This window comes from Tursiops truncatus, chromosome 19 (assembly GCF_011762595.2).
Source record: "Tursiops truncatus isolate mTurTru1 chromosome 19, mTurTru1.mat.Y, whole genome shotgun sequence".
Taxonomy (NCBI): Eukaryota; Metazoa; Chordata; class Mammalia; order Artiodactyla; family Delphinidae; genus Tursiops; species Tursiops truncatus.
In genome coordinates this window covers 48,587,750-48,612,252 of record NC_047052.1, presented here as the reverse complement: position 1 = coordinate 48,612,252, position 24,503 = coordinate 48,587,750, and the positions used below count along the sequence as shown (strand labels likewise).

The following is a 24,503-nucleotide window of genomic DNA, read 5'->3' as shown; positions in this document are numbered from 1 at the left end:
TTCTTCCCAGACCCCTAACACTCGCATTCACTAAATGAGAGGCTGCTCACGCATTCGGCCGGGAGGTACTGAGCGCCTACCATGTACCGACACTGTGTAGCACGCGAGGAACTTGGGCCCAGGGTCAGGATAAGGACCCGATGGGGAGGACAGGGAAGCTGCGTGAACCTCCCAGGCCTCCGAAGGTGTCCAAGAACGACGGCGAGCCCCTCCTGAGCGCCAGCCAGCTGGGCCCTTCACTCAGTCTGCTTCTCATCCCTCCACTACCCGGCGAGGCTGGAATCGTCATCTCCGTCTTACAAACGGTCATGGGTTCAGGATGAAGAAAGTATACAGCATGCAGAACTGGACGCAGCAACCTGCCGAAGCTCACACAGCCGGGACACAGGGACAAAGAGCGCAGGCCCCGCAGCCAGACTGCCTGGGTTTGAATCCCAGCTCCCCGCTGCCTGGCTTTGTGACGACCTCAGGCAAGTGACCTCGCCTCTCTGTGCTTCCATTTCCTCATCTACAAACCGGAAAGAATAGCACCTACCTCCCGGGCAGCTGGGAGATGTAACAGAGATACAGACTCAACCCAGCAATGGGCACGTGGGAGCAGTGAGCGGTGACTGCTAGGGTCACCCGGAGAGCAGGGACTTCGGCCTGGGCCCCTCTATGCTCGACCGCAGCAGGCTGCCCGCCCAAATCACATTTCTGCAGTTCCCGCAAGTCCGACACTTGAATTCGCTCTAAAACAAGTCCATGAGGCCAATCCCGGCCAACCCCCGAACTGAGGTCTGGAAGGCAGCCCTGGGACTGAGTGCTGTGTGGCTGAGCTGAATCAAGGGCCCTCAGCAGAAGGACAGCCAAACCTGGCCGTCAGGGGAGCTTTCTAGAAACACAGATTCCTGGCCTCCATTCCCAGAAGCTGCCTCAGTCACGGCCAGTTCAGCCCGGAGCGCCTGGCTCCATGCTTCTTAATACTTTTGCAGCCAAACGCCTGTGAGAGACAGGAGACGCCTGGCTCCCAGTAACATGCGCTCACACCGCAGACGACCCCCCGGATGACCGTGTGCCGAGCGCCCGCGGTGAGGGGACCCCACGGGGCCCGAGAGCTCCTCCTCGGGGCGCTGAGGGAGAGCCCCGTCCGGGCACAGGCCAGTCAAGTCCTCCCAGAAGCTTTCTCCCAAATGCCACGGCGGCACATGAGATCCGACAGAAAGCCTCACTCTCCTGCCACTCATCACCCCGGCTGGTGCCCCGAGCCCTCCTGGGCGCCAGGCAGAGGTCACAGAGGTGACTCTCGTGGTCTTCGCCCTTGAAGAGGGAAACACGATGAGAAAGCGCAGCGGGTGTAGGAAGGAGGGTGGCCCACCTGAGCCCCAGGGCGCAGAGGGCCCAGCCTGGTGAAGCAGGCGCTCCCCACACAGGCCCGTCCGCACAGTCGGGTCCCCACGGGGCAGAGGGCCGGGGAGCCAGGCCATTCTACAGAGGGGAGGGGCTCAGGGGGCAGCCGTAACTTGTCGACAGTCTCGGCCAGCGGCTGAGAGGCTGCAGGTAATGCTTTGAGCTCGACTCTTGGTGCCCTTGCTGCCTCTCAGGCTGGGGGAGGGCCGAGACAGGCTGATTGAGTTTCAGCTCAGAGAGACCGGGCAACTTGCCCAGAGTCACCCAGCTTGTAACGGACAGGATCATCCCTGTCAGGGACGTCGGGGCACTCGTCTCGGAGGAGTAGGCCTCTGACGGACAGACAGCAGGGTTCTGACGAGGGAGACGCTAGGGGAGACGGTAATGCACTGAGGGCGCGGGGCGGGGAGGCTGGCAACGACCGGAATAACGAGGGGGACACCCACCGAGTGCTTGCTGTTGACGCTGTTATCTCACTTAATCCTCACCGCCCTGTGAGGAGGTACTAATGTCAGCTGTATTTTATAGAGAGAAAAATCACAGGCAGAGAGAACAATTGCCCAAAATCACACGGCAGAGTCTACGTGCCAACACCAGCAGTAGGAGGTGAGGTTGGGCCCACATGGAAATCTGGGCGAAAGCATCAAAGCCGCCCCCCAAGACCCCACTCCCTCCGCCCCAGCAAGACCACCCACCACTTAGGCTAAAACGAGCCATTAACTAGTAAGAGAGCCTCTTCCCACCACTGACAGGTACCTTCTCACCAGTCCAACCAGTTTCAAGGACTAAATTTGCAGCACGGGTTTCAATGAGAACAAACAGTAAGGCATTTATTTCCATCCTCTCTGATCGTCATTTAAGAACATCATGGCCTGTGTACATATAGCTGTTTCACTTTGTTATAAAGCAGAAACTAACACACCACTGTAAAGCAATTATACTCCAATAAAGATGTTAAAAAAAAAAATCGTGGCCACTGTCCCCACCACCCCTCCCCCCTCCCCACCCCAGCCTCGAAGCTTGGGCAGCTAGAGGTGGGCACGTTCCGGCCCCCTGCACCTTGCAGACACCTCCACTTCACATGAGGAACTTCCTGGTGGGCACAACTCCCCTACCCCCACTCCAGGACAGACTCCGCAGGCTGGAGGTCAGGGAGCAGGGAATGAGTCATGGGCGGGACTGGAGGGAGGGGAGACAGCCTCCCAGACCGCAGCCGGTGTCATGTGCTCTCCCGATGCCTGCCTCGCAAACCCCATGTCTCCTCCCCACACGGCGTTCAGCTGGGACTGGGGAGACAGCTGAGCCTCAGGTCATTCTTTCAGTTTGGTCTGAAGAGTTCCTGGTACACAACCGGCCCTGGTCCTCAGAGGAGCTGGGAACGCAGGGCCTGCCGCCACGGGACTGGGGGGGCGGGGGCGTGCACCAGGCCAGCCCCTCCTCCACCGGCATCCACTTCCACCCCCCACAGGGAGAGTGGAGCGCACCCTGTGCCCAGCCTGGCAGTACTGAGGCAGCCTCCTCCCCAGCTTCACGTCCCTTCCACTCGCAACCGGCTTGCCACAGAGACCCTGCCTTCCCCACCAGGTCCATGCCCTCCATTCAGATATCCTGGGTGGTCAGCAGGGCAGGGATCACAATTTCACAGATGAGGAGACAGACAAGCTCAGCAAGAATAAGTGCCTTGCTAGGGCCGCAGCATATGCTGCGGCCAGGGCTGGCCTGGAGGCGCACCCCGGCTAGAGGGGCCCCAAGGATGGCCTGGCCTCACCCCTTCCAAAACGGCTGCACACACGCCCCTGGCCTTCATTCAACCACGATAACTGTTGTGTCTTTCGAGGGGCTGGGTAGAAACGAGGACAGACAGTGTCTATTCCCCGATTCCAGCGGGGGAAAGAGACCACCGAAACGAAATTAACGTGCATGGTAACAGGAGATGGCCTTTAGTGCAATGAGAAAATAAGCAGGCCCCTGGCCCTGGGGGCAGGCGGGGACCATGTGACACGGGAGCCAGGGAGGGCCCTTCTGAGTGCTGGGCCGGGTTGACCCTCTGTAGGCCTGAGACCCTCCTGCACCATCTCCCTCCTTCAGATGTCTGGTCTCCAGGAATCCCCCAACACGTGACCTCTGACAGGGCCTGATGGGGCTCTTGCCTTAGGCAGACACCCCCAGAGGCTCCCACCCAGCTGGGCCACCACCTAGTCTCAGTCCCAGCCCTCCTCCACCCCAGTCAGAGGCTGTGTCAGGGCCTAGCTGAGCTCTCCTCCCAGGGCAAGGCCCTGCTGAAAGGGCGCCCTGTGCTGGGGCCCCCAATTCCTCTAGTGGCTGCTTGCTCCCAGCTCCCAGCTCCTGCACCTCCTGGCCCAGGCAACTTCTCCAACTCTGCGATGGAGAACAGCTTCTGAAGGACCTCTCTTGCAACTCAGATCCGCCAACTCCTCCCTCACCCTTGGCCTTGGGGTCGTGTCACCACAGCAGGCCCCAGAATGACTCCTTCCTCACGCTTCCCACTAGGGCCACAGCTCAAATGACACCCCCTGTGCTTTCCCACAGTTTACAGACCAACTCCAACAGATCTCCTGCCCCTCCTGCAAGTCTCGCCGGCTCCTCCCTGAAGCCCCCAGCCAAGATCCTTGGCTCTCTCAACTAGGCAGTCCCTTGGCCCGACTTGCCACGGCCTGGGGGGCGAGCCTCCACCTCCCTCACTCCCAGGCCAGCCCACCCCTCCACTGTCCTCCTCAGGCACTGCCAGGCCCGCCAAATCCCACCATCCAAACTCACCAACTTCACCAACGACCCCTCCTCTGCCTGGGGCCCAAGATCCCCCAACTGTCAGGTCAGTGGCAACTCCTCTCCCCGGCCCAGACGGACCAACTCTCCCAGCCGAAAATATCGATCCATTTCTCCATGTCATCACCTCTCCACCTCAGACCCACCGACTCCTCCAGAGTGTGAGTCCACACCCGTCCTTGCCGCCCCTCCCTAAACTTCCAGGCATGAGAGACTCCCCCAGCCCGTGCGCTACCACCACCTCCACCCCTTACCGGGGGGCAGACCAGTCAGCGACCATCCTCATCCTCTCAACCCCTCCCAGCCAGACGCCAACTGACCCTCTTTCTCGACATTCTTCCCTCCCCCCCGGGGGTTCCCCCCTCCAAACTCCTTCACTGCATCTCCACAACTGCCCACAAGAGAAAAAACAACAACAACAACAACAAAACCGGACTGAATCTGCCTGGATAACAGCAGCTCTTATTTATGTGGCAGGAACTTACAAGGACTGTCTTATTTAATCCTCACGACTACTCCACAGTAGAAATTAGCACCTCCATTTGCAGAGAAAGAAACAGGAGGCTCAGAGAGGAAAAATGGCTTCCCCAAAGCCCAACAGCTGGTAACACACAGCTGTTCCCCTTCTGGAAACCTGCAGACCAGAAACTTTCCCCCACTCCCAACCCCTCCCCGCTCCAGAATCTCCAGCTACGCTAACGTCCACAAACAGAACACCTTCCCTTCCCCTTGCCCCGAGCCCACAAATGGACCACCGTTCTGGCCCTCTCCTGGAAGCCTGTGAAGCGGAAACATCCAGGTCCCAGCTCCGTGAACCAACTCCTCTAGGCTGGCCCCTAAAATGACCAGTAGCACCAACATCTCCCCTAAAATGACCAACAATACCTGCGACTTTATGAAGGCTCACCCTGGCCAATCACTTTGCACACACACTCTTAGTCCTCTCTGAAACCCTGTGACGTAGTTTTCTCACCCACTTACAGATGGGAAACGGAGGCTCCGAGGAGTTAGGTACCCAGCCTGAGGTTATGCTTCGGGTACATGGGAGTCAGGATTGAACTGGAGCACCGTCTCATCACCATCCTGCTCTGCCTCTCCAGGTCTTTCCCGCTTCCTGGACTGGATATCATGCTGTAGCTGAGGCCCATTCCAACTCTTCCCTTCCTCAGCCCCAGTCCCCCAAGCCCTCCAACCCAAAAGTGCCCGCCTACTCCTGGGGCCAAGAGCGCAGGGACTGGGCTGGCTCCCAAGGCCAAGAATTTTAAATTAACCACCGTCTCTTTAACAATTAATGGCCATGATGGCATTTATGGTGGTTCCCCGTGTGTTCAGCTTCCAGTTCCCACGTCTCCCACGCTCACATCAAAGCCACCAATTTCTCCACTGCCCACAGACTAGCAACAGTTCCTCCTCTCTCCCCAGGGCCAACAGACCAACTTCTGTAGAGCCGGGGCCAGGCTGATCCCTCTCTTTGCGGGCTCCATCCCAGCAAGACTGCCAGACCTGGCCAGGACTCAACACTGCCAATCCACCCCTGAAGCAACTTTCCACCTTCCCAGCCCTATGGATAAAACACACTCTTCCAACTGCCCTTTCAGTTTCAACACTGAGCCGACCTTCTCCAGAGGACGTACAGCCCATGGACTTGCTCTCTCTCCCCACACCTCAAGCCACCAAAGTTCTTCAATGCTCTCACCTTCAACTGACCGGCAACTCCAATTCCCCAATGCTTCCTCAGGGGAAAGAGAAAAAAAAAACACCCTCCTAGAGCCAGGCTCCAAAGTTCCTCTGCTCCTGAGTGACTGACAGTGCTGTGCTTCCCTTTTTTTGGGGGGAGAGGAAAAGGAGGCACGCAGTGACTTTTCTTAAGGCCAAGACTGAATATCTCCTCTATCTTACCCACCCCCAAACTGACCACCAACTCTGCTATTTTTCTGGCAAGTTTGTTTACTTTGACTCCCTTTTCCCAGCCCCAGGATCTACTGACTGGTCTAGAGCCATAATCCAGGTTTATTCCTCTTCCTTCTTTCACCCAAGGAAGTGAACCACATGACCATCCCTTGCCCCGAGGCTTGCAGAACAGCAACTTAACCTTTCTGTCCCCATGGGCCCATCAAACTCCTCCAACTGCCCTTTCAGCGCCAATGTTGACCCACTCTTCCTCCCCTGACCGCTTTATCCTTCTCTGGGGAAACTATAAACTCAAAGGCTACCGCCCTCCTAATCTCCCCAGCCACCAAACTTTCTTTGATTGCTCACCGTTTCAATTCCTAAACAGATCACCTTCAGCGTTCCTTGGGGGGGGTGAGGGGGGGAGTAGCATAAACCAGCTACTTTTCACCTTCCCAACCCAACAGCCACCTCCTCTCTAACACTCTCCAGCTCTAGACTGACGACTGTCTCCTTAAATCATTAGGTGCAACTTATTGAGCTCCACCTCTGTGCTGGGGTCTGCACTGACTCCCAGGTCCCCCACCAGCCCGCCTCCACGCTCCAGCCGTAGCTACCGTGTCTCCACGGGTCTTTGGGTTCCACAGCTCCGGACACGATATCTTCGTCGGACGGGAATGTAACGCGCTTGGCCGCAGCCTTGAGGCGCCCGTCGGCCGGGGGCGATGCGGGGCTGGGAGACGGGGCCTCGGCGGGGGCCTCCTCGGCTTCGCCGTCCGCGCCCGGCTCGGGCGGCGCCTCCTGCGGCGGGACCTCCATCGCCGCCGCCACCTCCTCACGGGGGCCCTGGGGACATGCCCCGGGCCCCGGACTTGTCTCTCCGGGCCCTCCCGCCGTCCCGGGGCATGGGCTCAGCCACTGCTTCAGGCGCCGCCTCCGTCCGCTCTCCTGGTCGTCGTAGTCGTCGCCGCCGGGAGCTCGAGCGCGCCTCCCCCGAGCCCCGTGCGCGCCTGCTCGTTCGCAGCCGCACTTTCGTTAAGGGCCGGTGAGCCCGCCGAGTACCCAGAAAAGCAGAAAATCAATTTAAGTTATTTGCAGGTAGAGTTGTCTCGTGCTTTGTTAAAGGGGGCAAACAAAAGGCAGAAAGAGCCACAGGAAAAAGAAACGTGAGCAGTGAATCTGCAGAGCCGGAACTGCAGAATATGAGGGGCGGGGCGAGGTGGACGCCGTCTCCCAGAGCAGCGCGCAAGCGCGAACCTGAGCCGCCCCCACCGCGCCTCCCCGCTTTAATCTAGATAACTAATGTTTAGGCTCTCAGATATTCGTCACGAGCTCAGGCACGGAGAAGGGAATGGAGTTGATAGAAATAAAAATATCTGCTTGGTGGGGCTAGGCCAACTGGTAAGGACAGAAGTAAAGAGATGGAGAACTTGAAAGGGAAGGCGACAGAAGCTGTGTTGAATATATGAGTACAGGTGATGGATGCGGACACAGGGACCATCTGCCTGCAGACGAAGCCAGTCCCCACTTGCTGGTTAGTCTCTAGCCTTCCATTTGCAGACTGCAGCTTCATCAATAACCCTCTGTATTTGGATAGCGTTGTATAAAATACAATTTAAATTTAAAAATTGAAATAGGAGCCCATAAGGAATATTATAGCCCTGATTTAAGTTGTTTAAAAAACTGAACGAAGGAAGAAATGCCAAAAGCAAGGGACCAATCTGCCAACCAAAATACCGGGCGATGGACCAGGTAGATCACGGAGCCAGTAGCGAACTAGCACGAACTCAAGCCACGCCCCCACAAGGGCTCGATTCAGTCGCTTAATATTCGCATCCGCACTTTCTCCACGCTATCCCAGCCCAACAGGCAACTCGGGGAAGGAGGAGCTAAAACCGAAAAAGGATACGTGGGGAGGAGCAGGCGACATCGTTGCTTAGGCAACTCGAATCTAGGCCCAGGAGTCGCCAAAGGTAGCTCTGTGAATGGATATATGGGAGCTGAGGCTCTCCACATGCTTCATTCAACTTCACTGGCCACCGCGCTTTGACGACTGAGGAGGAACAAAGCAAATCTCATCCATATTTAATGGAACCTTCACTTACCTTCTTAAATAGATGGGACTACAGAGGGGGCAGAAATTACTTTTAAAAGTAAATCTGGGCTTCCCTGGTGGCGCAGTGGTTGAGAGTCCGCCTGCCGATGCAGGGGACGAGGGTTCGTGCCCCGGTCCGGGAGGATCCCACAAGCCGCGGAGCGGCTGGGCCGGTGAGCCATGGCCGCTGAGCCTGCGCGTCCGGAGCCTGCGCTCCGCAACGGGAGAGGCCACAACAGTGAGAGACCCGCGTACCGCAAAAAAAAAAAAAAAGTAAATCTGCTGAGGGAATCCCCTGGCGATCCAGTGGTTAGGACTCGGCGCTTCCACTGCAGGGGGCAAGGGTTTGATCCCTGGCCCGGAATCTAAGATCCCGCATGCCGCCCGCGGCGGCCAAATAAATAAATAAAAACAAATCTGCTGAAAGACTACTAGTAATGGGGCTAAGTAAAGCGAGTGATACGGACGGCCACGCTACACAGCTGGGGTGAAATGGAGAAAGGGCAAAGTTTCACCCTAACCCTTAATCCTCTGCCTTTTCCCAGTGGTGCCGCCACACAGGGTTAGACAGGTCCCAACCGGTCCCCGTATGGGCGGGGAAGCGACTCTACCCACCCAGAGGCCAGGCAATAGGAGGAGCCCTTGCGCGTGACCATGTGACCCAATGCGAGCCGCGCAACTCGTTATGGACATCCTAGACCACCCGAAAAAGAAATCAAGTCCAAATCTCCCAAGTCTGGCATCCAGGTCGCTCCAGCGTTCCCAGAGACTAGCGGGAGGTCCAATCACCACACCTTTATCGGAGTTCCTCCCACTCCCTTGACGTGTCCCCTTCCTGGCCCAGCTCCATGGGATTCAGCCCGTGGATAGCCACCCCGCTACTCCCTAAGTCTGGCTCAATCCCTATAGGGTACATTAAAAAAAAAAAAAAAAGGAGGCAAATTTTCCTGGGATAACTGGTACTTTGGCAGGAGGGGAGTATTTCCAGGGCGGCTGAACTTTGCAGCCTCTTCAACAGACAATTTCCCACTAGACAATTTGCCTTCCTTTATTCCCTTTCTCCACCCGGAATCTTCAGGAATGGGCATGAGGCCCATGTATCTGTACAGTTTAGAGTTCTGTGAGGTACAGCCTTCCTTTCAAGAGGATCTAGAACTCCTGGGGCCGCAGAATTTTACTGTCCCAAGAAGCCAGAGTTGCTTGAAGCTTGGCTCAAAATTCCAAGGGTGTTCCGAACTCTCTGGGGCCCAGAGGTCCAAGCTCAGGAGAATATGGAGGCCTGGGAGGCTGTGGCTACGCCCAAGGAAGAAAGATGAACACGATCACATCTTTACGGTTTGAAGGTGTATGAGATAATGTCACTACACCGGAGCAGCGCCTCAGCCTGCACGCCTATCGGAGTCTGCAGCTGCGACACGTAGAAGTTGGCCACGTCCAGGTCAGTGGCTCCGAAGTGGGCGGTCACATGCACACCCTCGTGCAACGTGAAGCTCACCTGGCGCCCCACCATGGCCAGCAGGCTGCGGAGGTAGCGCTCCCGAAGGGCGGCTCGGGCCCGCTGTTCCTGGGATTCCCGAGATTCTTGAGACTCCGGGATTTCAGGAACCACCGGTTTCAGGAGGGCTCTGCGTCCGTCGGGGGCAAAGCCTCGGCTCAAGCCATCAGGGCCCCGGGGGAGCCGGAGCACGGGCACAGTAGTGGTCAGTGGAGTCTGCATTATCCTGGCTGTTGGGTGAAGAAGAAGAGCAGGGAGCCATTATGGGGAGTGTGGGGCTACAGGAAGAGGGAGCCCGGAGGCCCGGGAGCAGAGCGCTGTCTACCCCACCTCCACTTAACCTGACCAAGACCCAATTCCCGAGTCCCCCTCCTAAAATCTGTGCCACCCCTCACCCAGTCCCCCTCTTCCCAGGAACTGGCACCATCATTCATGAGGTCCACAAGAGCAGGGCCTTTGCACTGCTTTGATCACAGCTTTATCCCCAGTCCCTGGCAATAAATATATTTACTGAAAGAACGAGTCCTGGCCTCCTCTCTTCTCTCACACACAGCCCATCCAATCCATCATGAAATGCGATCTTCCAAACAAATTCCCAGTCACACAGGAGTCAGCTTGAAAGGGCCAAATCCATGAGTCCATACTTACTGTAAATAGATAAATGAAGAGATACATAAAGGGGGAGAGGGAAAAATCCGCATCGTAGGAAGGCAGCTAAAATTGTCAATGGATGCTAAAACTTGTCAGTGAACGTTTCAGAAGGTCCAGGATATCTACAAAGCCTTAAAGTACCTCCTCACAAGATAGTCCTTGTTAAGACTAAAGAGTAACTTTATGGTGGAGAAACCTGGTGGACACCAGCCTAACTTAGGCACGAAAGCCAACATGTGCAGCAATAGGACAAACAAACACCGTGTGCATCCTGATGCGATACACTGAGGGCAGGGCGCCACTTCTGTGGTCTTCCTGCCAAAAACGGATGACCTGCATCTAATCACGAGGCAACTCAAATTGAGGGGCGTTCTACAAAAAAAAAAAAATTATCCTGTTGTTCGAAAATATCAAGACCATAAAAGACAAAGAAAGAAATACTTGGGTGGGGGCTGGGGGGGGGGGTAAGTTCCCTGGTCTAGTGGTTAGGATCGGGCAGTTTCACTACAGTGGCCGGGGTTCAATCCCTGGTCGGGGAACTGAGGCAGCCAAAAAAAAAAAAAAAAAGAAAAAAACACTCAGGGGGAAAATATATTTTTTTAATTAAAAAAAAAATGTGTATATGTATTCACAACCTAATAGTTCTCACTCTGTCCACTGCCAACATCTCGGTCCAGCCACCGTCACTTCTTGCCTGGACTACTGAAGTCAGCTCCTCACTGGACTCCCAGTTCCACCCTCACCCCCTGCCAGTTTGTCCGCACACATGGCCAGAGGGATCCTGTTAACACCTGAGTCAGATCACATCCCGCCTCTGCTCGGAGCCCTCCCCCTGGCTTCTGTCTTGCTCAGAGTCAAAGCCAAAGTCCTCACCACAGCCCTCAAGGCCCTGAATGCTCCAGATCTGGCCAGCACCCTCGCCGAGCACGGCGCTTACCCTCTCCACCCGGCCACACTGGCCTCCTCGCTGGGCCTCAGGCACGCCTGGCGCGGCCCCTTGGTGGGCCCTGGTACTTGCGGTTCCCTCTGCCTGTACCTTCCCTGACCACCCTGCCTTCAAGATCTACCCCTCAGCCCCCTCCATCCAAACGGGCTTCCTCATTCTTTGTCGCACACACCACTCCTGCACGTGACGTTGTCTATTTATTTTTCTGCTTTGGTCTTTCTCCCTGCGAGACGGCTGCCTCCCCACAGGCAGTGACCTTGCTTTCTTCGCACTGCTGTGCCCCCAGCTCCTGAACACTAAGTGGCTCAGGGACCAGGCTCCTTAAATACTGTTTCTGCTGGAATGAATGGAGTGGAGAGTGAGCTCCCAGGCCTGCTTATCTGGGTGACCTCAAGCAAGGGACAGTTTCCTCTTCCATTGTGTGGAGGAATGGCACCAATGGCTGGCCACCTCGCCTTGTTATCAGGATTCAACAGGCTCATGCAGGACGGGGCCTATTAGGTACTAGGTTCTCCATGAAAGTTACAGTTGAATACCGACTGTATTAGAATCAGTATTGCTGTGTGACCTAGGGTAAGTTGCTTAAACGGTCTGTGCCTCAGTTTCCCCATCTATAAAATGGGGGTGATAAGAGGACCAACCTGACAGGGTTGTCACGGGGACTAAATGACCTAACAGACGTGCAGGTTAAGCAATGGCCTGGAACATATTACATGCCACTGCACTGAGGTGTTTGGGGTTTTTTTGGGTTTTTTTGTTGTTGTTGGTTTGGGGTGGGTTTTTTTTTTGGTTTTTTGGGGTTTGTTTTTATTGAAGTATAGTTGGTTTACAATGTTGTGTTAGTTTCGGGTGTACAGCAAACCGATTCAGTTACACATATGTATGTGTGTGTATATATATATATATATATATATATATATATATATATATATATTCTTTTTCAGATTGTTTTCTCTTATAGGTTATTACAGAATATTGAGTAGAGTTCCCTGTGCTATACAGTAGGTCCTTGTTATCTGTTTTACATATAGTAGTGTGGTGATATGTTAATCCCAAACTCTTAATTCACCCTCCCCGGCCACTGCACTGCTGTTGACTGCATGCAGGGAGATGCAGGCTTTGTGAGTAGGAGGAGAGAGAGAGAAGGACCTAAGTTTCAGGCAGCTGCCCCCCTCCCCTCCCTGTGGCTCAGTCCCCTCTTCTCTAAAGTGATTAACTGAAGTGACTGACACGCATCAGGCACCCGGCGTCCCATCCCAGGGCCACTCACCGTACAGGGGTGATTGGGATTGTCCTTTTTCTTGTGAGGCTCTTGCTGTCTCTGCAGCTCAACTGTCAGCTCCTTGCAAGAAAGGATCCTGCAGAGCAAAGGACCAGGGCTTCTCAACTTCGGCACTATTGACAGTTGGGCCTGGACTATTCTTGGTCTCGTTGTAAGGTGCTGTCCTGTGCATAGGTGTAGGGTTTGGGCAGCATCCCTGGCCTCTACACGCTAGAGGCAGGAGCGTCCCCCACCCTTACCCCAAGCTGCGACAACCAAAAATGTCTCCACTGGTGAATACTTCGGTAGGAGAATTACAACCCAATAAAGCCATTTTTTTAAAAAGAAGATCTCCATCTATTGCCAAATGTCCTCTGGGGGACAAAAAAAAAAAAAAAAATCATCTCTGGCAGATGCAGACAAACAGATGGACGGTGGGTAACAGTGACTACTGAACACATGAACATATTCACAGCCTCACGGACACTCAAAGAGGGGCAGTTTGACAGTCTCCATGAAAACTGCAAACAGGGACCTCCCTGGCAGTCCAGTGGTTAGAACTCGGCACTTCCACTGCTGGAGGCCTGGGTTCGATCCCTGGTTGGGGAACAAAGATCCCACAAGACGTGTGGCACGGCCTAAAACCAACCAACCAAACAAAAAAACTGCAAACGCACATGGGTCATTCAGCCCATGCAGGGCCCGGGGTGGAGACTTTTAGCTGTCTACCTTTCTTTACCTTTTAAATTCTGTTTGAATTTGGATCCATTTTGAATCTGTATAACCTTTTCAAAAGAATTTTGAAATTCTAGTTTTTAAAAAGGAAGGGACATATCGGAATGCTTCCACGTCCCTTAAAAAATGTTAGATCCTCCCTCAGGAATCTGAACTCCCTCTCCTAGCCTTACTGTCACGCACTCCCCAAACCTCTTTCTGTCCCTCACCTGGATCTTTCCAAGTCCTCCTGATAGGACACCCCCGCTGCTGGCCCAAATCTTATTAGCAGAACATATAGCAAAGGTCAGCAAATCTCCTTTGTCAAGGGCGCAATGGTAAATATTTTAGGCTTCAAGGGCCTGTCTCTGTCTCTGCCACAACTACTCAACCCTGCCAGGGTAGGAGGAGAGTGGCCAGACAATACAGCAGCACGTGGAAACGTGGCGGTGCTCCAATCAAACCTTACTTCTTGGGACACTGATACCGCATTTTATATACTTTCATGCGCCACAAAAGATTTTGTTAGTTTTTCAACCACTTAAAAATGCAAAACCCACTCTCAGCTCTTGAGCCATATGAGAACCTGCAGCAGGCCACAGCTCACCACCTGGCATAGGGGATGAGGGTGTGGTCTGGGGGAGAGCGGGTGGGTCCCAGCCCTCCCAGATTCACTACAAGGGGTCTGGGCAGATCCCTGCAACTCTAGGAGCAGCCTCCCTGATCCGGTTCCTCATCCGTGAAATGAAACGTTAAAAAAAGACCTCCTAGGGCTGTCGGGAAGATCTTGCAGGGGGAGGTTGCCGATCACACAGGCAAAGGACATCTGCAGTATCCTGGGCTCCTCACTTTCTCTCCCACCCACACCCAGTCCTTCAGTCAAGTTTGTCAGCTCCACCCTCAAAAATGCATCCAGCATCTGGGAACTTCTCACCATCCCTACTCTGACCCTTCCTCGGTCTAGCCACCATCACCTCCCACCTGGACTATTTCAGTAGCCTCCCCACTGGGCTCCTGGCCTCCACCTTCACCCCAGTCTGTTCCCCACATGGCTGTCAGAGGGATCCTCCCGTCAGAACTAAGTCTGATCACACCCCTCCGCTGCCCAGAGGCCTCCCATGGCTCCTATCCCACCCAGCGCAAAAGCAAAAGTCCTCACGATGGCTACAAGGCTCTATCACCTCTCTGACCTCATCTCCCACCCTTCTACCCTTTGGTCACCAGTGTCAGTCCCTGAAAATGCCAAGCACATTCCTGCCTCAGGGCCTTTGCATGTGCTGTTCTTACTGCCTGGAACCCTCTTCCATTTGGGAGACATATATATATTTCCAGATACATGACTCACCTTCCTCCCTTACTTCATTCAGCTCGCTGCTCAAACATCATCTTTACAGGGAGGAAAATAAGAGCCCTTTCACCCTGCAGTATCTTTTTTTTCCCACAGCACTATCACCTCCTGACAATATGCATTTACTTGTTTGCCTATGCGCTGTCTGTTCTGCCACAGAACATAAGCCTTCGAGAGAAGGGATATATCTGATTACGTCACAGCTCCATCCCCAGCCCTAATTAGGGCCTGGCAACCAGGGGGGACTCAGTAAACCTTTGTGGAAGGGTTCACTCCCCCTGTTATCTGAGTGCCTGCTCTGTGCCTGGCCCATGCTGGGTGGTGCTAGAGACACAGCTGGGAGTGAAAGAGCCCAGCCCTGCCCTCCTGGGCTCACAGTCCAGTGGATGACACACACTAGGTCTCCACACAATGACAACTCAGAGTGGGCAGGGCTGGAATGAAGGAGCCCGGGGGCCTCAGGAGCCCAGGGCAGACACCTGGCCCTGCCTGGGGGATAAGAGGTGGTTTTCAGGAAGGGGCTCAGGAAAGATCTCTCTGATAAGGTTACTTTGGAGCAAAGACCAGAATGAAATGAGGAATTGAGCCACGTGGAGATCTGGGGGGAAAGCATTGCAGTTCGAGGGAGCGGCAAATGCAAAGCCCATGGAAGGGAGACTGAGGCACAGCAAGGAGGCCAGTATGCAGGGGGCTGGGGCAAGGGCAGAATGTGCAGGGGCTTGAGGACTGGGGTCTCGCCAGGGGCTGGTTCTGAGCAGAGGAGGGGCAGGGTCTGACTGGTGGTAATCACGGGATCCCTCTGCCTGCTGCAAGGAAGAATGGACTGTGGGAGCAAAGGGAGAAGCAGACAGCCTGGTGAGGAAGCCACTGCAGTGGGCGGTGTGGAAGATGACAGGTGTCTGGGATGGGGGTTGGGGGGTTGGGGGTGGGGGGTGGGGTGGGGAGAAGTGATTGGATTAGGCTATCTTTTGAGGGTTGAGAGCCCTCACTATTTGCTAATGGACTGAGCAAAGCCGAGGAAGACTCCCTGGTTTTTGCCTGATGGGCAAGACCACAGTGAATGGAATTAATGGGATTGGTACATTTTCATTATCTCACCATTACTGGCTGTGAATGAGATTAAGGGATATATACATTTTCTAATGTATCTGACCACTGCATTCCCAGTTTAGTCAAGGGTCATCAGCTCCCAGGGCTTTCTCTCCCAACCTAGGTTAACACTTAAGTATTTTAGGAGAAACACTCTCCTCTCTAGGGCTAGTACTTAATGAAGGACCGATGGGAATTATGCAAGTGGCCAAAGAATTATGTTCTTTGGATTAAACGTGTTTAATTACATGACTAATTAAACATGTTAGTCATGTTTTCTCCATTAGGGAGGAAAAAAAAAAGATTTGGTCATACCTGCACAAGCCCCATTTTCCCGAAGAGGAAACTGAAGCTGGACGATGCCAAATCATTGACTGGGTGCAGGCTTGCGATTGGCAGGAAAAGGGAGCAAATCCAGGCTGGTCTGATAACAGAGTCTGGGCCATCACCCCTGCCCTGGGAGCAGGGCAGTTTTTTTCAGCCAGCATAGGGGAGTCCTTGGAGGTTTGGGAGTCAAGGTGTGACCTGATAAGAAACTGGTTTGAGAAAGGTCACATACGGTGGGCCCAAGACAGCAAAAGCAGGTATTATCCATTCTCCCTGGTGACCAAGCCTGAGAGTCCTTTATCCTGTCAGTCTCCAAGCCAAGGATTTCCTGCCCAGGTTTCAGGAAAAAATGTCCAAACCCCTTTCCCACTAGAAAAACTAAAGTGCCCATCGCTTTGGTCAATGGCAGGGCCAGGAGATTCACAGACTTCCATCCCTGGGGCCTCAGTACTCACTTTCTAGAAAATGGGAACGATGTGTTCCGTGGACAAACTAACCCTTCAGTTGCCAGGTGGAGAACCAGCTGAGTTACCAGCTTAACCGAGATACTGACCAGCCTACACCCACCTCATGGGTGGGCCCTGTCTGGATGCAAATTAGTTAAATGGGCCACACACACACATACACTCACACACACCCCGTGAGGATCGGGACCCCAAATGCAGAATCCCACCCCCTCAACCTCCGCCCACTGGGCCGGTCAGTTTCCTTTCAATTCCGCCCTGGCCACGCATCGCATCGCTCTCCTTTTCTTACACTAAGTAGGTCCTCCCGGCCCTCAGGCGTCCACTCCCCACTCCGCCCTGGGCTAGACGTTCTTCCCACCTCCCGGCTCAGATTAGGCGAGCGATTCCACTCCGGGAAAGGCGGGAGTCTCAAGACTGCAGCCGTTATTACTGTTATAATATCGTCGTCGTTATTGTTTTCCCGAGGGGGGTGCATTCCGCCCCCACCTCCACCCCGGGCGCGGGAGCGTGTGCGCTGCTGCGTTCGGAACCAGAGTCCCGGGTGCAGGCGTTCGGGGACCAGAACGTCCCAGCAGCCGGCGTTGCAGGCGCGGACTTGACTCTTGCCGCCACTCCCGGTCTTGCACGCGGGTGGGCGTCCCGGGCCGGTGCCGGGGAACGGGAAAGTGCTCGCAACCCACCAGCAACAATCCCGCACTCACCGAGGTCTGCAGCGGCTGGAGCCCCCACTTCCGCCGGCGCCCCAGCTGCAGAGGCCCGGGCGGGCCGCGAGCCGCCGAGCCTGGGTTCCGCCCGCGCCGCCAACGCCCCACGTGGTCTCGGGCGGGCTCGCGGGCTCGGAAGCCAGCACAGACCCGGGCGCCACCCTGCCAGCGGCTTGGCCCAGCGCTTAGAGCTGATCCACCAGTCTGCGAGGTGGGGACGTCCAGGATACCCATTTTACAGAAGAAGAAATTGAGGCGCCTCCCGTCTGAGTTAAGTGCAGATTGGACTTGGCACCCCCATCCCCCTACACGTGCACACTCCTACCCCTCACCTCCAGTCCGAACCCCACCTTCCCTACTTGATCATGCTCTCAGCAGCCACGCACCAGGCAAAAAGCCTTGGAGAGCAGCAGCTGGGAGAGACCAGAGGCGGTCATTCCTGCAGCCCTCCCCGCAGCCCCATCTTACACAGGGGGAAACTGAGGTCCTGAAAGGCAAAATGTATGGCCTGAGGTGGAAACGCGCTGCTGTGGGCTCAGAATTCACTTCTTCCACACGGTTTCAGTAAGGCAGGGCCTTGTGGGCCTTGGCTTCCCAGGGGACCCCCAAGACCCGGTGCCTGGTACGCAGACCCTCTGCAAATATCTATTGAAAGAATGCACATAGCAGGAGCTCAGTACACAATTTGTTAACTGAACTATGAACGATTAGGGGCTCTATTTGTGAACAAGACAGACTCCGCTCCTGCCATCTCAGAACCTACATTCTAGGGAGGCTGAGAGGGACACCACAGGTTATTACATGAACAAATACATCGACAAGATCCTTCAGGGCTTGACAAGGATGTAAAAGGAATAAAATAAGGGCAATGGGGTAATGGGTGGCAGGGTTGGGGGAGGTTGGGTGGTCAGGGGAGGTGGCACTGAGGAAGCCACCTTAGGTAAAAGATGGGAAACCTGAGGCCCAGGAGGGAACTGGGGACAGATGGAGGTCATGGAGTGTAAATTGTAAGGCCTTCAGCAGGGTGGGGCTCCTTTAGATCCTGTGGTCAGGGAGGTCCTCTGCTCTCAGGAGGACAATTGAGCTGAGACCTGAATAACAATATGAGGAACCCTCAGGCCTGCAGTGGAGATTAGCATGTGAAATTCCCTCAGTGCTGGGCTTGGGGACACGGCAGGGGCGGACTGACCCTGGCCCTGACCTCAGGGGGCTTGTGTTGGGGGAAGGGGTGAGAGGACAGTAAACAAACAGTTGTAGAGCTGATGTGGTTGGTGCCAGGAAGAAAAGAAAACTTGCAGGGTTGAAGGGTGGGGCAGGGTGTTGATACCACTTCAAACAGTGATCAGAGAGAGCAGCCTTGAGGAGGGAAGTTCGAGGAGGCCCCATCCGAGGGAGGCAAGACGGTTGGCTATTTGGTTTTAAAGACGATCTCAGGTCTAAGAGCAGAGTCAATGTATATGATCACGACCCTCCTCTGCTCAAAACCTTCCCAGGGCTTCCATCTCAGAAAAGCCAAAGACTTTAAAGTGGTCAAAAGACGCCCTTGAAGCTGACCTCGTTTTCTCACAGAACTCAATCAATACAGAACTTAATCACTACAGAACTCCTAGAATACGCAGGCCCGGCATGGGGAGAAAATTGAGGCCCACCCGTCTCCCCAGTAATCCTGTCCCTTTATAATCCTTCCTGGATTTTTTTTTTTTTTTCTCCATGACAGGTGTCACGGAAGGCACTCTGTATTTTACATAGTTATCTTGTTGAGAGTTCTGTCTCCCTGAACGAATAAACTGCATGAGGCCAGGGTTATTTGTACCCTGCTGCATCCCCAGTACTTGGTCCAGAACCCGGTGCATAGTAGACGCTCAATCAATGTTTGCCCAGGGAACTTTTATTGTAATGCGTTTAATGGAACAGACCAGATTACTACCGGGCGCCCAGGTAGAAACGTGGCCCCTACCACTTTCTCGCTTGGGGGTGTGTGTGGGCACCTTGTGCCTCAGTTTCCACCAGCCCGAAAACGGGATCAGGAATAGCTGTTTCTATGCGTGGTTGTGTGAGCTCGTTATGGTTAAGATTTGATCACTTAGAGAAACGCAGGGGGCATGGTCCAGATTAAGTTTGGCTGAGGGTGGGGCAGTCCTCTCGCGTCAGGCCCCGCCTCGGTGGGCGGAGCCACGGGCCGGGCCAGCACGTGTAAGAGTTCGCCGCGGGTCGCCGCAGTCACTCACCTGGGCGCCTCGGTGTGAGCGCGCACGGCTCGCGAGTCCTCCGCCCGCCAGTCCGCCTGCCCGTGACCCATGTCCCGCCGCAAGGCCGGCTGCATGCCTCGCCGAAGAGAGCCCGCTCCCGCCGCCAACTCAGACGACGAGATGGAGATGCCGGACCTCTTCATCGATGTGAAGCTCGAGCCGGACCCGCGGCCCCTACAGGCCCGGCGGCTAGGGCCCTTCAACCCGAAGGAAATGCCCGCGCCGGGGCGGTTCGAGGGCGAACCCCGCCACTCCCCCGGCCCCGTGCCCGCTGGCGGCCTCTTCCACGCCCTGGGCCTGCGCAACCAGTGGGCGCCGTGGACGCCGCTGACCCCGCACCTTCCCGGTGAGCGCCCCTGCCCCTGCCCCGGGCCCGCCCGCCTCCCTCCCCTCTCTCTCCTCTCTCCTCTCCTCTCTCTCTCTCTCTCTCTCTCTCTCTCTCTCTCGTGGGACCTCCTTCTCGGGGCACCGACCCCCGCATCCCCCCACCCGCACTAACCCCCCTGCCTTATTTTCCTCGCCCTGGTCCTGGCCTCCAGCCCCCCTTTTGACCTTCGGGTTTCCCCTCTCCCTCGGAACCCCCAGGCCCCATCCTGGCCCCACCCCATGCTCACCACCCGCTTCCTCCCTGCAGACCGCCAGCCGTGGACCGACAAACACCCAGATCTGTTGACCTGTGGCCGCTGCCTGCAGACTTTCCCGTTGGAGGCCATCACTGCTTTCATGGACCACAAGAAGCTGGGCTGTCAGCTCTTCAGAGGCCCCAGCCCCTGCCAGAGCTCAGGTGAGTAAAGCCGGAATGCAGTCCCTGGTCTCAAGTTCAAGGGCCCAGCTTCCTGTGGGAGAAGGGGCTGACCTGGACAGGCGGGGCAGTGAGCACTACTTCCCCTTTCTGGCTCCCCACTGGGTGCAGCCTAGGCGTGGCCAGAGCCTGCCCTGTCCTAGGGCTGAGACTAGTGGTGGTGAGGGGGGTGGGTGAGGATGGGGGCTGGGCAGGGAAGCAGGGCCACCCACAGGGTGTGGCCAGCCCCAGAAGACTGGTCTGGGGATTTGCCATACACACACCCCCAATCTGGTTTCACTTCTCCTTCCCCTTGGCCAGAAATAACTGGCCAGGTGGCTGGACCAGTGTGGCAGCAGGGGGCACCTCTGGGGAGGGCAGCGGCCTGGGGGAGGGGAGCTGAGGCCAGCTGGACCGGGGGGTGTTGTCACCCCCTCCCCCTCTTTATCACTTCTGATTGAGGTGCTGGGCATTTGCTCAGAGCCAGGGAAGGGACTTCTGGTTTCCCTCCCTGATGGAATCTCCCAGCCTTGCATGCTGGGAAGGCCCTGTTTTGAGCCAGGTCCTGGGTGTCTGGATACCTGGGTTCCTCCCCTCGGGTAGGAATTAAAACTCTTAACTTGGTACTAGACTCCTGGCGAGCTGAGCTTTTGGTCAGCGTTGATGATGGGGCTCATCCACAGCTCTAGATTGCCAGTCTCTGGGCCATGTGCTCCTGGGGATTTGTGAGAAATGGAATTATATTCAGGGCCGGGCCAGGGAGAGGGTCCTGTGGTGGGAGGGGGGGAGGAGGAATTATGATTGGCTTAGCTGCAGAGTTAGGGCCTGGTGGGCAAAGGAGGGGCTGTGATGGGATCATTAGAACAATACACTCTTAGGTGCTTGGACTTGGGAGAATTGTGGACACCTCAGCTAATGCTTACTGAGGGCCTGATGGATCACAGCTCTCAGCTGGCTCTGAGCTCACAGCAAGTCTAAAGGGGGAAGACCCCTAGATCCCCATATTCTAGCAAATGAGGAAACTGAGGCTCCGAGAGGGGTATTTCTTGCCCAAGGTCACACAGCTAGGGAGCAGGAGAGCCAGCTGGAAGTCAGGCCAGGCTGGCCCTCTCCAGCCCCACCCATGCTCTTGACCCTGGTGTTGCATCAGGAAAGCCACCCCCATCCAAGACATAAAGGCAAATAGATCTGGCAGTACCTTACTGACAGTACCTGGAGTGTCTTGATTTGGAGGACTCTCAATTTGGGTTCCATAAAGAGGGAGGGGAACCTAGCTCACCGTCCACACCCCTACCTCTCTAGGTGGCTGCTAAGCCTTCTCCCCGTTTAGACCTTGGCTCCCTCTTCTGTAAGGCAGGAAAAGGGGATCATGCGTGGGACCCAGGAGCCTGGGGCCTGGCACAGAAACCCACTCAGTTATCAAGAGCTGTTTTGATTATTAAACCAATCTTTTTTCTTGAAAACCTCTATCTCCCACCCCCTGGGTTTCTGGATTGAAACCCCAGCTCCACCCATTCCTAGCTGTGTGACCTTGGGGAAAGGTCTCTTTGCCTCAGTTTTCCCGTCTGGAAAACGGAGGTCTTATTTCCTGCCTCGAAGGAAAGTTGTGAGAGGGAGCTGAGCGTGCCAGGTGGCAGGTGCCTAGCGCACTGAACTGGATCACCTGCTCAGCAAGGCCTTCCTAACCCCAGTAATAAAATAACACCCCCCCATCCATCACTCTGCTCTAACTTGTTTTTTTCTTTTTTTTTTTTTGCGGTACGCGGGCCTCTCACTGTTGTGGTCTCTCCCGTTGTGGAGCACAGGCTCCGGACGTGCACGCTCAGCGGCCATGGCTCACAGGCGCAGCCGCTCTGCGGCATGTGGGATCTTCCCGGACCTGGGCACGAACCCGTGTCCCCTGCATTGGCAGGCGAACTCGCAACCACTGCGCCACCTGGGAAGCCCTCTGCTCTAACTTTTAAGTTTTTCTTGAAGATTTTTCAAACACAAAGAAAATCCCCAAGTACTTATCATCCACTGCACGGATTTTCCTTGCTTCTTGTCTGTCCACTCACCTCTCTGAACACCAGCTTCCTGAGGGCAGGGAGTCTCGCCTCTTACTGCTGCCTCTCAGCTCCTGGAATAGAGCCTCTCCCCCAGCAGGTGTCCAGCCGGCAGCTGTGAAACAGCAACTGCTCTGACTTGCCTGACACACTAACCCCTGGCCCTTCTCTTCTCTGCAGAACGCGAGGACCTGAAGGCCTTGAGCTGCCTCCGCTGCGGCCGACAGTTCACAGGGGCCTGGAAACTGCTGCGCCACGCCCAGTGGGACCACGGACTGTCCATCTACCAGACGGAACCCGAGGCCCCAGAGGCCCCGCTGCTGGGCCTGGCCGAGGTGGCTGCTGCCGTGTCGGCGGTGGCGGGGCCAGAAGCCGAGGCCAAGGGCCCCCGGCTGGGTTCCACCCGACGGAGCCCCACCTGCCCCGTGTGCAAGAAGACCCTCAGCTCCTTCAGCAACCTGAAGGTGCACATGCGCTCGCACACTGGCGAGCGGCCCTACGCCTGTGACCAGTGTCCCTATGCCTGCGCCCAGAGCAGCAAGCTCAACCGCCACAAGAAGACCCATCGGCAGCAGCTACAGCCCCAGAGCCCCTGCGTGGCCGATGCCAGTCGGGAGCAGGCCTCCGCCGCCCCTCCGGAGCCGGCCGCCCATGCCGCCGCCCCGGCCAGCATCCTCCAGTGCAGCGGCGGAGAGGGGGCCGGAGCAGCCGCCACGGCGGGGGTCCAGGAACCTGGGGCTCCTGGCGGTGGGGCCCAGGTGGGCCCCGGCGTGGACGGCTGGGGAGCTGACAGCAAGGAGCAGAGAACTGACCCCGAGAAGAACCAGAAGACGTCACCCAAGAAGACGCTGAAGCCAGCGGGCAAGAGCCGGGGCCCCGGGCCCGGGGGCAGCTGCGAGTTCTGCGGGAAGCATTTCACCAACAGCAGCAACCTGACGGTGCACCGGCGCTCGCACACGGGCGAGCGGCCCTACGCCTGCGAGCTCTGCTCCTACGCCTGCGCCCAGAGCAGCAAACTCAACCGCCACCGCCGCATGCACGGCCTGGGGCCTGGCGGGCCCCGCTTCAAGTGCCCCCACTGCTGCGTGCCCTTCGGCCTGCGGGCCACCCTGGACAAGCATCTGCGGCAGAAGCACCCCGACGTGGTTGGGGATGCCTGAGCCGCGGGAATGCCCCCTGCGGTCCCCCGCACCGCCGTGAACCGCTTCTGTGACCTCCCTGTCCTTCCCCTGCAAGTAAATCCTCCCTCCCCACAGTTACACACGCGTTTGGACTCTGACTTTCTTGGGGTGTCTGAGGTGGGGCGGGAGGCTTCACTCCTTGGGGTGGACAGCTGGACAGACCGGTTTGGAACGAGGGGGTGAGGGGAAAGGCCAGCACCCAGTGCCTGGGGCACAGCAGGACTGGCACTGAAAGCTGTGCTCCCGGTTCCCAACGTGGGTGTGGGTGAGGCCAGGGCAGGGGCCGAGGCAAGAGCTGGGAGAGGCCTGGACCTGTCACCACAGGCCCCTGGGCAGATTCCTGGCCCATCGTTCCCACCGCGTCGCACCCCTGCCCTCACTGAGAGTGGCAGGAGTTCTGATTACCAAGGAGCCTCCGGTCCAATGCCCAGACGTGGGTGGGACCTCCACCTGGGCCACAGCTGAACCCACCAAGCTCCTTCCTCAGCTGGCCTTGGCTGGCGGGCACTGGGGTTTGGGAGCCCTGCACCAACCACACGGACGACACGGAAGCCAGGTGAAGAGAATTAAATAATGTGTGATTTTATTCCATTAGAGATAAAACCAGCAGCATCACAGCTTGAGCCCTCGCCCCACCCCCTCATCCCTCTGCCCCGCCACGCTTCTGCCTAATGTCGGTAATGGGGGCTTCGGGATCTGGACCTTGAGCGCCTGGAGAGAGAGAGGGGAGAGAGAGGCCCCGTGAGGGCTGGGCAGCAAGCAGGGAGCCCTGCTGTGTAGGCACGTGCACACATACACTGACATGCTTGGGACCACTGGGGCTTCAGTGATGGGGAATTCAGCTGCAGAGAGGGATGTTCCCGAGGGGTGAGGCCAGGCCCTATGACTGGAGGGGATTGGAGGGGGCTGCGTCGGGATGGAGCAATCAGGGCTGGGACCTCGTGCCAAAGGGCAACTGTGATTTCCCAGGGAGCTGGGCCAGCCTGCTTATTACCTTCGGGAAGAGCTGTATTCTCGACCTGGAAAGAAAGGATGGGTGAAAACAAAGTAAGTGCCCAGGACCAGAAGTGGGCTCCAGGGCTGG

General features: G+C 56.2%; 4 protein-coding genes across 20 annotated transcripts in view; 1 reads left to right on the top strand and 3 right to left on the bottom strand.

The window, feature by feature from the left end:
* PPP1R37 (protein phosphatase 1 regulatory subunit 37) overlaps nt 1-9,043 on the bottom strand; it is a 45,217-nt gene extending 36,174 nt beyond the window's left edge. For all 4 annotated transcript variants that reach the window (XR_012328017.1, XM_073795991.1, XM_033844372.2 and 1 more), the window contains exon 1: nt 6,684-9,043. Coding sequence is in view for 3 of the 4 variants with exons in the window: in XM_073795991.1 (XP_073652092.1) it covers nt 6,684-6,885 (202 nt within the window). In the remaining variant the exon portion in view is untranslated. The remainder of the gene's footprint in view (nt 1-6,683) is intronic.
* A 150-nt stretch (nt 9,044-9,193) lies between these two features.
* GEMIN7 (gem nuclear organelle associated protein 7) lies at nt 9,194-19,519 on the bottom strand. 13 transcript variants are annotated; one of them, XM_033845470.2, is made up of 4 exons: nt 19,392-19,412; nt 12,524-12,611; nt 10,168-10,303; nt 9,194-9,886 (listed from the first exon to the last, which is right to left on the bottom strand). In XM_033845470.2, the coding sequence occupies exon 4, from the start codon at nt 9,876-9,878 to the stop codon at nt 9,492-9,494; it is 387 nt and encodes a 128-aa protein (XP_033701361.1). In that variant the 5' UTR covers nt 9,879-9,886; nt 10,168-10,303; nt 12,524-12,611; nt 19,392-19,412; the 3' UTR covers nt 9,194-9,491. The 13 variants fall into 13 exon arrangements, 12 of the variants coding, with proteins under 12 accessions (XP_033701361.1, XP_033701362.1, XP_033701363.1 ...); XM_033845471.2 differs by lacking the exon at nt 19,392-19,412 and adding an exon at nt 17,161-19,240; XM_033845472.2 differs by lacking the exon at nt 19,392-19,412 and adding an exon at nt 16,818-17,116.
* Nucleotides 19,461-24,031, top strand: ZNF296 (zinc finger protein 296). The gene is made up of 3 exons (XM_033845467.2): nt 19,461-19,758; nt 20,047-20,196; nt 22,419-24,031. Exons 1-3 carry the CDS (start codon nt 19,461-19,463, stop codon nt 23,396-23,398), a joined length of 1,428 nt encoding a protein of 475 aa, XP_033701358.1. The 3' UTR covers nt 23,399-24,031.
* CLASRP (CLK4 associating serine/arginine rich protein) overlaps nt 23,981-24,503 on the bottom strand; it is a 23,487-nt gene continuing 22,964 nt past the window's right edge. The window contains exons 20-21 of one of the 2 annotated variants that reach the window (XM_033845466.2): nt 24,414-24,438; nt 23,981-24,130 (exon numbers count right to left, since the gene is read on the bottom strand). In XM_033845466.2, coding sequence (XP_033701357.1) covers nt 24,088-24,130; nt 24,414-24,438 — 68 coding nt within the window. In that variant the 3' untranslated portion in view covers nt 23,981-24,087. Of the gene's footprint in view, nt 24,131-24,413; nt 24,439-24,503 lie in introns of those variants that run through there. The other variant, XR_012328018.1, reaches the window with a different exon arrangement.

What these genes read in the sequence shown, in the direction of transcription:
- GEMIN7 (XM_033845468.2), bottom strand. Translation starts at nt 16,153, where the DNA reads ATGCTGGCTGAAAAAAACTGCCCTGCTCCCAGGGCAGGGGTGATGGCC. An exon ending in GGAAAATGGGGCTTGTGCAG is followed by an intron (nt 12,612 to 15,980) that starts GTATGACCAAAT and finishes TTTGCTCTGCAG; the next exon opens with GATCCTTTCTTGCAAGGAGC. An exon ending in GGACAATCCCAATCACCCCT is followed by an intron (nt 9,887 to 12,528) that starts GTACGGTGAGTG and finishes TTCACCCAACAG; the next exon opens with CCAGGATAATGCAGACTCCA.
- ZNF296 (XM_033845467.2), top strand. Translation starts at nt 19,461, where the DNA reads ATGTCCCGCCGCAAGGCCGGCTGCATGCCTCGCCGAAGAGAGCCCGCT. An exon ending in GCTGACCCCGCACCTTCCCG is followed by an intron (nt 19,759 to 20,046) that starts GTGAGCGCCCCT and finishes TCCTCCCTGCAG; the next exon opens with ACCGCCAGCCGTGGACCGAC. An exon ending in CAGCCCCTGCCAGAGCTCAG is followed by an intron (nt 20,197 to 22,418) that starts GTGAGTAAAGCC and finishes TCTTCTCTGCAG; the next exon opens with AACGCGAGGACCTGAAGGCC.